Raw genomic sequence first — 12,256 nt, 5'->3', positions numbered from 1 at the left:
ATCTGCCTGTACCAGAAATGGTTTTCAAGGGTGATGATGCAGAGGAACTGAAAAAAATCTCGGTGAACCTGGAAGATGTACTGAGCCAAACTGACAAATTAAAGAGTAGTAAATCAACTGGACCAGATGGCATACATCTCAGGGTACTTAAAGAACTCAAGTATGATTTTGCTGATCTGTTGTTAGTAATATGTAACCTGTCGTTAAAATCGTCCATAGTACCTGAAGATTGGAGGGTGGCCAACGTGAAGCCAATTTTTAAAAAGGGTTCTAGGGATGATCCAGGAAATTATAGACCGGTAAGCCTGATGTCGGTGCCAAGCAAAATAGTGGAAACTATTATAAAGAATAAAATTACAGAACAAGTAGATAAACATGGTTTAATGGGACAGAATCAGCATGGATTCAGCCGAGGCAAGTCTTGCCTCACCAATTTGCTTCATTTCTTTGAAGGCATGAATAAACCTGTGGATAAAGGTGAGCCGGTTGATGTACTGTATCTAGATTTTCAGAAAGCTTTTGATAAAGTTCTTCTTGAGAGACTCCTGAGAAGATTAAAGAGTCATGGGATAGGAGGCAAGGTTCTGGTGTGGATTAGGAACTGGTTATTGGACAGAAAACAGAGGGTAGGATTAAATGGTCATTTCTCTCATTGAAGGAGGGTGGAGTGCCACAGGGATCTGTACCAGGACCGGTACTATTTAACATATTTATAAATGATATGGAAATTAGAATGAAGAGTGAGGTGATCAAATTTGCAGATGATACAAAACTATTCAAGGTTGTTAAAACATGTGCGAACTGTGAAATATTGCAGGAAGACCTTAGGAAATTGGAAGACTGGGCGTCCAAATGGCAGATCAAATTTAATGTGGACAAATGTAAGGTGATGCACATTGGAAAGAATAGTCTGAATCATAGTTACCTGATGCTAGGGTCCACCTTGGGGGTCAGTGCTCAAGGAAAAGATCTGGGTGTTGTTGTAGATAATACGCTGAAATCTTCTGTTCAGCGTGCGGTGGTGGTCAAAAAAGCAAACAGGATGCTAGGAATTATTAGGAAAGGGATGGTGAATAAGATGGAAAATACTATAATGCCTTTGCATCGCTCCATGGTGTGTCTGCACCTTGAGTATTGCATTCAGTTCTGGTTGCCATATCTAAAAAAAGATACAGCAGAATTAGAAAAGGTTCAAAGAAGAGCGAGCAAAATGATAAAGGGGATGGAACTCCTCTCGTATGAGGAAAGGCTAAAGAGGTTAGGGCTCTTCAGCTTGGAAAACAGATGGATGAGAAGAGATATGATTGAGGTATACAAAATCCTGAGAGGTGTAGCACGAGTAGAAGTAAATCGATATTTCACTCGTTCCAAAAGTACAAGACTAGGGGACACTCGAGGAAGTTACATGGAAATACTTTAAAAACAAATAGGAGGAAATATTTTTTCAATCAATGAATAGTTAAACTCTTGAACTCTTTGCTGGATGATGTTGTAACAGTGGTTAGTGTATCTGGATTTAAAAAAGGTTTGGACAAATTTTTGGAGGAAAAGTCCATATTCTGCTATTGAGGCAGACATGGGAAGCAACTGCTTGCCCTGGGATTTGTAGTATGGAGTGTTACCACAATTTGGGTTTCTGCCAGGTACTTGTGACCTGGCTTGGCCACTGTTTGGAAAACAGGATACTGGGCTAGATGGACCATTGGTCTGACCCAGTATAAGGCTTCTCTTATCCTATATAATAATTTGCACCTCCATCTGGATGCCTGGGTTCGTAACACACTTCCCATTGGTCCGCCCTGGTGATGATGTCAGTGGGTGGATCTGTAAGAGGGAAGGGAAGCCAGCACCAGCCAGCCACAGAACATTGGAAATGAGTAGAGAATCGCCCCCCTCCCCCCTGTCCTTCCTCTGAATTCCAGCCCCCTCCCCTCCAAGTTCCATGCCCCCTTACCTCCCTCCCTCTCCTTCCCTCCTAGTTGCAGGACGCCCCCTCCCCTTCGAGTTGCAGCCCTCCCTCCCTCCCCTCTGAGTTCCACACCTCCCTCTCCTCCGAGTTCCACTCCCCCGCGCCTCCCTCCTTCTCTCTCTCTCCCCTCAGAGTGCAAGCACGACCTGTCCTCCGGCAGCCCCTCGCCTTCCTGCGTGCCGGGTGTAATTTAAAAATTCTTACCTCGGGCTCCGGCATCAGCAGTGAAGTCGAGCAGCGCTTCAGACTGCCTTCTCATCTGTCTCAGCTCTGCCTCTGGTCCTGCCCTTCCGGAAACAGGAAATGAGGGTGGGATCAGAGGCAGAGCTGAGACAGATGGGAAGGCAGTCTGAAGCGCTGCTCGCCTTCACTGCTGACGCCGTACCCAGAGGTAAGAATTTTTAAATTACACCCAGCACGCAGGAAGGCGAGGGGCTGCCGGAGGACAGGTCGTGCTTGTACTCGGAGGGGAGAGAGAGAGAGGGAGGGAGGCGCGGAGGTCTGGAACTCGGAGGAGAGGGGGGCCTTGGAACTTGGAGGGGAGGGGGTCCTGAAACCTAAAGGGGAGGGGGCGGGGGGTCCTGGAATTTGAAGTGGAGGCATGCCTGGAACTCGGAGGAGAGGGAGGGAGGTAGGAGGGCATGGAACTCGGAGGAGAGAGAGAGAGAGAGAGAGAGAGAGGGAGGGAGGTAGAGAGGGGGCATGGAACCTTGCTAGCGCCTGTTTCATTTCTGTTGGAAACGGGCCTTTTTTACTAGTGTTCTTACGTTATGTAAGGTTCGCTGGCGGGTATCACATCATACAATTTCTTTTGATGAGGGAACAGATAGTGATGATCCTTGAGAGGACTTTAGAGGTCTCAAAGGTGTGTAACGAGCTAGCTTATTCTTTAAGTACTCTGGCTCATTTTGTCTGAGGACCATGAAAATCAAACAGAGTTTTAAATTTAGCCCTGTAAGATACTGGTAGCCAGTGTAGCTTTCGCAGGAAGGGTGTGATGTGGTCACACCACTTGCAGCCTTCTATCAGTCATGCTGCAGCATTCTGAATTAGCTGGAGCTAGTAATCTGAGCAAGAAGGGCAACCTTCGAAAGCTAATCAAGAAATGTATTAAGTTATGTCCAATAAAAAAGGTATCATCTTATTTTCTTTTCCATGTTTTATTTTGTTTGATTTCTATTGATAACCTTAAGAGTGGACTAACACGGCTACCACACTCCTCTACTGGAGCTAGTACAAACTCTTTTTGGTTTGCCAGTGTACAGGGCATTACAGTAGTCTAGTCGCGATGTTATCATGACATGGACCACTGTGGTCAGATTCTTCTTAACAATTTATGGAGAGAGATTTTGTAGCTGCTGTAGGTGATAAACAATTTTTGAAGGTTGTTTGAATTTGTGAGATCAGAGTGAGTGATGAGTCTAGCAGTATTCCAAGATTCCTGACCTGTAATTTTTGGAGGAGTTCATACTTACCAAAAGGTATTTTGAAGGGTATTTCTTCACTTGTACTTGATATCCAAGGAATCTCTGTTTTATTTGGGTTCAGGCAAAGTTTGTTGTTGTTCTCTCATTCTTGAGTTGTGGTTAGGCAGGCAGTCAGGTTACTCAGAGCTGTGAGTAGATCTGGTTCAGTGGGTATGAGTAGTTGCACATCATCAGCATAGATGTAGAATTTTGTGTTCATTGACCGAAGCAGCTCAGCCAGAAGCTTGAGGTACATATTAAATAAAACGGGAGACAGAATGGATCAAGGCAAATCCCCTGTCACAGTTTCTGTGCAGATCATCAAGAGGGGACACAAGAACTGTCTCTCCAGCTTATTTTTGAAGGAGATCGCCGGCCATCTTCTGACACAAATCGGGAGATGGCCGGCCATCTCCTAAAGCCTGCCAAATCGGTATAATCGAAAGCCACTTTTGGCCGGCCTCAACTGCAGTCCGTCTCGGAGCCAGCCAAACTTCAAGTGGGCGTGTTGGAAGGGTAGCGAAGGCAGGACAGGGGCGTGCCGGGGCGTGCTTAAGAGATGGACGCCCTTGGCCAATAATGGAAAAAAGAAGGGCATCCCCGGCGAGAATTTGGTCCACTTTATTTGGTCCCTTTTTTTCAGGTCCAAGTCCCCAAAACGTGCCTGAACTGACTAGATGACCACCGGAGGGAATCGGGGATCACCTCTCCTGACTCCCACAGTGGTCACTAACCCCCTCCCAACCTCAAAAAAACATTAAAAAAAACAACTGTAAAAATGTTTTTTGCCAGCCTCTATGCCAGCCTCAAATGTCATACTCAGGTCCATCGCAGCAGTATACAGGTCCCTGGAGCAGTTTTAGTGGGTGCAGTGGACTTCAGGCAGGTGGACCCAGGCCCATCCCCCCCTACCTGTTACACTTGTGGTAGAAAATGGGAGCCCTTCAAAACCCACCTGAAACCCACTGTATCCACATGTAGATGCCCCCCTTCACCACTTAGGGCTATGGTAGTGGTGTATAGTTGTGGGGAGTGGGTTTTGGGGGGCTCAGCACCCAAGGTAATGGAGCTATGCACCTGGGAGCAATTTGCGAAGTCCTGGTCCAGTGAACTCTTTTTCAATAGAAGGTGCACCATAGCTCTTTTCAGTGTTGTTGGTAGCTGTAGTTCCATAACAGAGGAGTTAACAATTTTAGTGGCCCCTTCAATGAGGCTTGTGCTCGCTCGTTGTACAATCCTTGCTGGGCAGGGATCAAGAGGGTAGGTTGTAGGCCATAGACCTTTCAGGATATTTTCAAGAGCTTCCTCTTTGAATGAGTCCCAGATGGCCGTGGATGGTGGGGAAGAGGGCTCTTCATTACCTGTAGGAGCTTTGATGGGACTATCTGTAGGTCCTGATGGAGACCTTTAATTTTATTGGCAAAGTAAGTGGCAAAGTCATTGCTGGTTAGTTGTGACTGGGAAGACTGGTTCTGTTGCAGGGTTTGCAGTAGGCTGTTTACTATTTTAAATAGCTGCTTGGTAGAATTTGTAGCTTGTTCTATGTGTTGAGAAAAATATTGTTTTTTTGGCTGCTGTAATGGCCTAGCAGTACATTGCCATGTGTTTCTTACAGTTGAGCCTGTCTTCATCTAGGTGAGATTTTTTCCATTTTCTTTCAGGTTGACCTTGACACTTAAGGATCCATAGTTCTGGGGAGAACCACAGGGAATGTTTGTTTGTGCAGCAAAGGACCTTCTTTAGAGGGGCCATTTTTTCTAATGTCATTGCTGTGCATGCATTCCAGATATCAACCTGTTCTGACACTGTCATCATCTTTTCATCTACATGGGGGTAGGATAAGGCCTCTTGGAAGTTTTCAGCTGTCAGATTTCTCATGTCTCAGATTTACTTCCAAACTTTGATTGGGCCCATCTGTTTTCTGTAGTCCTTAATAGAAAATTTGATTAGGAAATGATCAGTCAATGATAGGGGTGTTATCTCTGTGCCACCAGCCTTGTGTTCCAAGATGTCGACCCCTTTGCAGAACACCAAGTCTAGCATATGGCCCTTTTCGTGGGTTGGAGATTTGATCATTACTACTACTACTACTTAACACTTCTATAGCGCTACAAGGCATACGCAGCACTGTACACCATATACATAAAGACAGTCCCTGCTCAAAGAGCTCACAATCTAAATAAGACAGGTAACAGACAGAACAACTAAGGGGTAAGGGGAATTAAAGAGGAGGTGATAAAAGGTACAGGCAAGTGAGCAGTGGTTAGGACTCAAAAGCGGCGTCAGAGGTGGGCTTTTAGCTTGGACTTGAAAATGGCCAGACGGGGCTAGACGTACATGCTCGGGAAGTCTATTCCAGGTGTGTGGTGCAGCGAGATAGAAGGAACGGAGTCTGGAATTAGCAGTAGAGGAGAAGGGGACAGACAAGAGAGATTTGTCAACAGAACGGACTGCCCGAGGGGGGTGTAGGGAGAGACAAGAGTGGAGAGGTACTGGGGAGCAGCAGAGTGAGTACACTTATAGGTCAGTAAGAGAAGTTTGAATTGAATGCGGAAACAGATAGGGAGCCAGTGAAGTGATTTGAGGAGAGGGCTAAAGTGAGCATAGCGATTTTGGCGGACAATGAGTCGCGCAGCAGAGTTTTGGACTGATTGAAGAGGAGAGAGATGGTTAAGTGGGAGGCCAGTGAGAAGCAGGTTGCAATAGTCTAGGTGAGAGGTGATAAGAGTGTGGATGAGGGTTCTGGTAGAGTGCTCAGAGATGAAGGGATGGATTTTGCTGATGTTATAGAGAAAGAAACAACAGGTTTTGGCAATCTGCTGAATGTGAGCAGAGAAGGAGAGAGAGGAGTCGAAGATGACCCCAAGGTCACGAGCTGATGAGACAGGGAGAATGAGAGTGCCATCCACAGAAATAGAGAAAGAGGGGAGAGGAGAGGTGGGTTTAGGGGGAAAGATGAGAAGCTCGGTCTTGGCCATGTTAAGCTTCAGATGACATTGAGACATCCAGGCAGCGATATCAGACAGGCAGGCTGAAACATTGGTCTGGATGCTGGTTGAGATTTCAGGGGTAGAGAGGTAGATCTGGGAGTCGTCAGCGTAGAGATGATGTTGAAAGCCATGGGATGATATCAGAGAGCCAAGTGAGGAAGTGTAGATGGAGAACAAGAGAGGACCAAGAACAGAACCCTGAGGTACTTCAATTAGTAGTGGGATAGAACTGGAAGAGGATCCACCAGAGTGTACACTAAAGCTGTGAAGCGAGAGGTAGGAGGAGAACCAGGAAAGAACAGAACCCTGGAATCACCTGGATAAATCCTAGAGCTGCCATCGTATCAAGGAAGGCAGTAGTAGTGGTGTCTGGAGTTTCGATGTGTAGGTTAAAGTCTCCCATGATCAGTAACCTAGGGTAGCTCAGGGTTACCTCAGTCACCAGATTCAGCAGTTCTTGCACAGATGATGTGGTGTTGCGAGGTGCTGTGTAGACCATGAGCAGCCACATTGGTCCCTTGTCTCCCAGCTGGATTAGCAGGCATTCTGACTCAGATAGGTTGGGGATGGAGACTCTGCACAGTCTGATTGTCTCTCAGATCAGGACTGCTACCTCTCCATCCCGCTTCCCTTGTCTTGGTTGGTGCAGGATAGTGAATCCTCTGGGACATAGTTCAGCCAATGGTACTCCTTCGCTTTCACCCAGTCAGTTATTCCTAAAATGTCTAAGTGGTATTCATTGATGACATCATGGATCATAGGAAATTTTTTATTGGCTGATCTGGTATTTACTAGGCCCAAGTTTCCATATGAAGAAATATGGGAGAGCCATGAATATACCCCAGCAAAATCTTCTGAAAATAACAAAGCAGACTCCAGAAAACTATTTACAATGTAATCACTGAAATTATTGGGTTTTTGCTGCTTTAAGAGATGGGAAAAGATGGTGAATTCCCAACAGGCGAAAAAACAGAACAAACCTCCGCAATGCATAAAGAATAACAACAAAACAGTGAAACACCACACAATGCCCTTTGAAGTGCCAAAGAGGTCTTTATTATCAACAAGAATCAACACAAGCTGTGCTTTGGCCACTAGGTCTGCATCAGGACTCAAGATTTGTTGATAATAAAAACCTCTTTGGCACTTCAAAGAGCACTGTGTGGTGTTTTCTGTCACCTTTGCTGTTTTGTGCTGTTTCCAACAGGAGCAGTCACTGTATCTGTGCCTAAAGGGAATGGGACTTGATATACTGCCTTTTTGTGGGGTTTGCAACTACATTCCAAGTGGTTTACATATTATATACAGGTACTTATTTGTACCTAGGGCAACGGAGGGCTAGGTGATTTGCCCAGAGTCACAAGGAGCTACAGTGGGAATTGAACCCAGCTCCCCAGGAGCAAAGGGTGCTGCACTAACCACTAGGCTACTCCTCCACTCCACTAGAGTTTTCATTACAGGCATTTGTAATTCAACAGGATTATGAAACCTTTGCAGCCCAAATAACTGCAGTTTGCTTGAAAAGACCTGAGCCTCCTATGATATGAATTTATTTGAATTTTCCTCACATCTTTTTCAGTAGTTGCTCATAGTGAGTTACATTCAGTACACTAGGTATTTGTCTTCTATCCCTTCTACCATTGCAAGACTCAGTCTTCTAGAGCTCAGGTTCCTGTCCCTCACCTTCTGCTTCAGTCTCTGCACCTCCGATGGGGTCAGTGTGTCAGCCTTTGCAATCACTGGCACAATGTTCACCTTCTCATGAACTCCTTTCATAAATTCCACATCCAGAGGACGCAATCTACAGGGAAGGAAGACAAAAGAGACCATGAGTGGCAGACAAGTATCTCAATGGGGATATAATTTGAATGTTCCCCATTATAAAATAATTCATTATAGTTCAGAACGTGTTCTTAAAAGTGGCTGTAAAAGAGACCTATGTTACTGCTGCAAGGAGTCTGCCTACTCTCAAAAGAATGTGAGGAGTATTTGCTGAACATCTTTAAAATGGGATATTTTCAGAAGGAGATGGGATAGTAACAAGTGCATTGATACCATAGAGCACCATGTGGAATGAGATGCCGGTGCCTTCAACGACCACCTGGAGTGCAAACTGCTCCTGTCAACATCCTTCCTGCTGGAGCCCCATCACAGAAATCGACACCACAGAGGAAAGTGACCAAGAAACCAACACAGGACCAAATACCTGACCCGCAGGTAAAGAAAAGAAAACACAGACCAAACCTAGACTCAAGTGCATGCGCACACACACACACTTTCAAATTAAAAAAGGGGACTTCCTGACTAGCAAACCTGCATTGCCTGAGAACACATGGTTTAATTAAAAAAAAAAAAAACCCCAACAACAATAAATAATGATAATCACAACTTACAAGGCAATCTCAATCCCAAGCCCAATAAATAACTACTACTATCATCCCAAGAGCGTCTCAGCATATTTTGAAATGGTAAACATAAGGGCGTAGCTGTCCTGTCTCGATTGGTGAGCCCTTAGGTACCCTAAGGCCCGGCAAGGCCCAGAGGGCAGCCGAGCACCCCAATCTTCACCTGCGGCGACCGCCGTTCACCGAGGGTTGAGCCCTCAGCTGCAGGCGGCCAGCAGGACTGCTGGAACCGCGGGGTGACGGCTGACCTGGATGGTAGTCAGAACGCAGTCTATAAGGGGGGACTAGCAGGGCCGGCTAGCCACAAAGGCACAATCTCTGAAGGAGAGGTTAGCAGGACGGCTAACCAAAGTACAGTCTCTGTAGGAAGGCTAGCAGGACGGCTAGCCGAAGTCACAATCTTAGGAGGAGGGCTAGCAGGACGGCTAGCAAGAAGGCACAGTCCCCGCAGGAGGGCTAGCAGGACGGCTAGCAAGAAGGCACAGTCTCCGCAGGAGGGCTAGCAGGACGGCTAGCAAGAAGGCACAGTCTCCGCAGGAGGGCTAGCAGGACGGCTAGCAAGAAGGCACAGTCTCCGCAGGAGGGCTAGCAGGACGGCTAGCAAGAAGGCACCATCTCCGCAGGAGGGCTAGCAGGACGGCTAGCAAGAAGGCACAGTCTCCGCAGGAGGGCTAGCAGGACGGCTAGCAAGAAAGCACTGTCTCTGAGGAAGAGGTAGCAGTATAGCACAGGGAAACCCACTGTGACGGCTTCAGTAACCAACGAACCGGAAGCAGTGAGTTTCCCTGCATCCTGGTTTAAATGTCGCGCCGTTCCGCCCCCTCCCCTGGAGAGGAACCAACCAACCCAACCCCAGGAGACAATGGGCCTCGAGATTGGTCGGCCCGCTCTCCAGGCGGGGCCTCCGGACCGGCGCACCAATCTCGGGAGCGATGGGCGGAGCCTGAGCGCTGGTCCGCCCTTTGGAGGCATCGATGCTGGCGCCGCCATCTTGGTTGGCGCAATGCCCCGTTCTCCGCGGCCGGTGCTCGCCCGGGCGGCTCGCCGGTCCCTGCGACCACCTTGGTCTTCCCGGCGGCTCCCCTTCGCCATTCCGGGCGTCGCAGGGCTCGCGGATCCGCGCCCCCTCCGTCGGAGGCACAGGTAGGACCGGGGAACGAGACAGTATCCTCCCCGGATGCCCCCTTTCCCCCGGGCCCGGGTTTAGATGGAAACCGGGCGTGGAACGCTCTGATCAAGTCCGGCGCATGAACGTTCGCTGCGGGTTCCCAGGAGTTGTCTTCAGGACCAAAATGTTTCCAGGCTAACAAATAATACAGCCTTCCTCGCCGCTTCTTGGAATCCAGCACCTCCTCCACTTCATACTCCGGATCGGGAGTAACCTCGAGGGCTTCATCCTCGTGCTGGTGAGGGTGCCATCTGGACCCACGAAATTTCTTCAATAACGAAATGTGAAAGGCGTTGTGTACTCGTAGGGCCGTCGGTAACCTTAACCGGTATGTTACTGTTCCAATTCGTTCCTGGACAGCAAAAGGTCCAATGTATCGAGGTCCCAGCCTCCTGGAGGGCACCCGGAGTCTCAAATACCTTGTGCTTAACCACACCTTCTGCCCTGGCTGGAACACTGGGGCGGGCCGCCGGTGGCGATCTGCAAAGACCTTGTTTTGGGCAGCTGTCTTTTGTAGTTGCTCCCGGGCCAACTCCCAGACCTTCTGCAGATCTGCTAGAGTTTGGTTCCCCACGGGGGTCAGCGCTGTAGATGGGAACGGCCCTGGAAGCCGAGGGTGTCGTCCGTATACCAAGAAGAACGGAGAGTGTCCTGAGGATGAGTGGTCACTCTGATTATAGGCAAACTCGGCCCATGGCAGCAGAGAGGCCCAATTATCTTGATGTTTGTTGACAAATGCCCGCAAGAACCCTTTCAATGTCTGGTTAATCCTTTCGACCATGCCGTTGGTTTGGGGGTGGTAGGCGGAAGAAAAGTGAGTCTCTACCCCCAAGGCCGTGCACAAGGCTCTCCAGAAGCGTGAGGTGAATTGGGGTCCTCGGTCGCTGACGATCTGAATGGGCAGCCCATGTAACCGAAAAATGTGTTGAATGAAGTATTGTGCTAACGAGGCCGCCGACGGAAGGCTTGGTAATGGGACAAAATGCGCCATTTTGGAGAAACGGTCCACTACCACCCAAATCACGGTGTGCCCCCGGGAGCTGGGAAGGTCGGTGATAAAATCCATGGATAACTCGGTCCAGGGGGCGGTTGGTACGGATAGTGGTTGCAGGTCCCCCACGGGAGGCCCCACTAGTGGTTTCGTTCGTGCACAAACAGGACATGTAGTAACGAACTGGAGAATATCCCGCCTCATATGAGGCCATTGATACTGTCTTGCAATGAACCGGAGGGTCTTTTGATACCCGAAATGCCCGGCCCAGCTAGAGGAATGCCCCCATTGCATTATTCTTTCTCGGTCGGCGGCCGGCACTATCTCCTTTGTCGGCGAGACGTTCCCCGTAGCCGCACTGAGACATGCCGGGTTTAACATAGGATGGACCTCCTTGGTCTCCTCCGGAACCTCGAATGCTCGGGAGAGAGAGTCCGCTGGGGTATTCTGCATCGCCGCCCGAAACACCAACTGAAAATGAAATCTGGCAAAGAATAACGACCAGCGGGCCTGTCGGGGATTTAGCCGCTGAGCCTCTTGCAGATACAGGAGATTTTTGTGATCCGTGATCACCGTAAATCGATGCTCCGCTCCCTCCAGCAGATGCCTCCATTCCTGCAGGGCTAGTTTCAAGGCCAAGAGCTCCCTATCCCCTACCGTGTAATTACGTTCGGCCGGGGAGAATTTACGCGAGAAGAAAGAGCAAGGTTGACGTTGCCCTTTGGGGTTGACTTGAGAGATGACTGCCCCGGCCCCTAAGGCGGACGCGTCCACTTCCACAATGAAGGGTTTCCCAGGATCCGGAGCCAAGAGAATGGACGCTGAATTGAACGCCTCTTTCACCTGACGAAAGGCCGCTTGCGCCTCCAGCGGCCAATCCCGGACTTTCGCGTTCTTTTTGGTGAGCGCCGTCAGCGGAGCTGTCAATTGGGAATAGTGAGGGATAAACTGGTGATAATAGTTCGCGAACCCCAGGAAACGTTGCAGCGCTTTCAATCCCAGCGGTTGTGGCCACTCCCGAATCGCCCGGAGTTTATCCGGCTCCATCTGTAACCCCCCGGGTAACAGAATATGACCCAAAAAGGGTAGCGACCGCTGATGAAAGGCGCACTTACTGAGTTTAGCGAATAGGCGGGCTTGTCGTAACCGCTGCAGCACTGCACGGACGTGGCCCGTATGTTCCGCGGGGTCCTTGGAAAAAACCAGGATGTCGTCCAGGTATACAATTACCGTGGAGTTTAGCAAATCCTCCAGCACATAGTTGATA

General features: G+C 48.7%; 1 protein-coding gene across 1 annotated transcript in view; it reads right to left on the bottom strand.

The window, feature by feature from the left end:
• LOC115473918 (septin-4-like) overlaps positions 1–12,256 on the bottom strand; it is a 134,340-nt gene that overhangs the window by 56,698 nt on the left and 65,386 nt on the right. The window contains exon 7 of the mRNA XM_030209123.1: positions 8,109–8,226. Coding sequence (XP_030064983.1) covers positions 8,109–8,226 — 118 coding nt within the window. The remainder of the gene's footprint in view (positions 1–8,108; positions 8,227–12,256) is intronic.

Source organism: Microcaecilia unicolor, chromosome 7, assembly GCF_901765095.1.
Source record: "Microcaecilia unicolor chromosome 7, aMicUni1.1, whole genome shotgun sequence".
NCBI classification, from domain to species: Eukaryota; Metazoa; Chordata; class Amphibia; order Gymnophiona; family Siphonopidae; genus Microcaecilia; species Microcaecilia unicolor.
The sequence above is the reverse complement of the archived record's forward strand: the minus strand, read 5'-3'. Positions and strand labels throughout refer to the sequence as shown.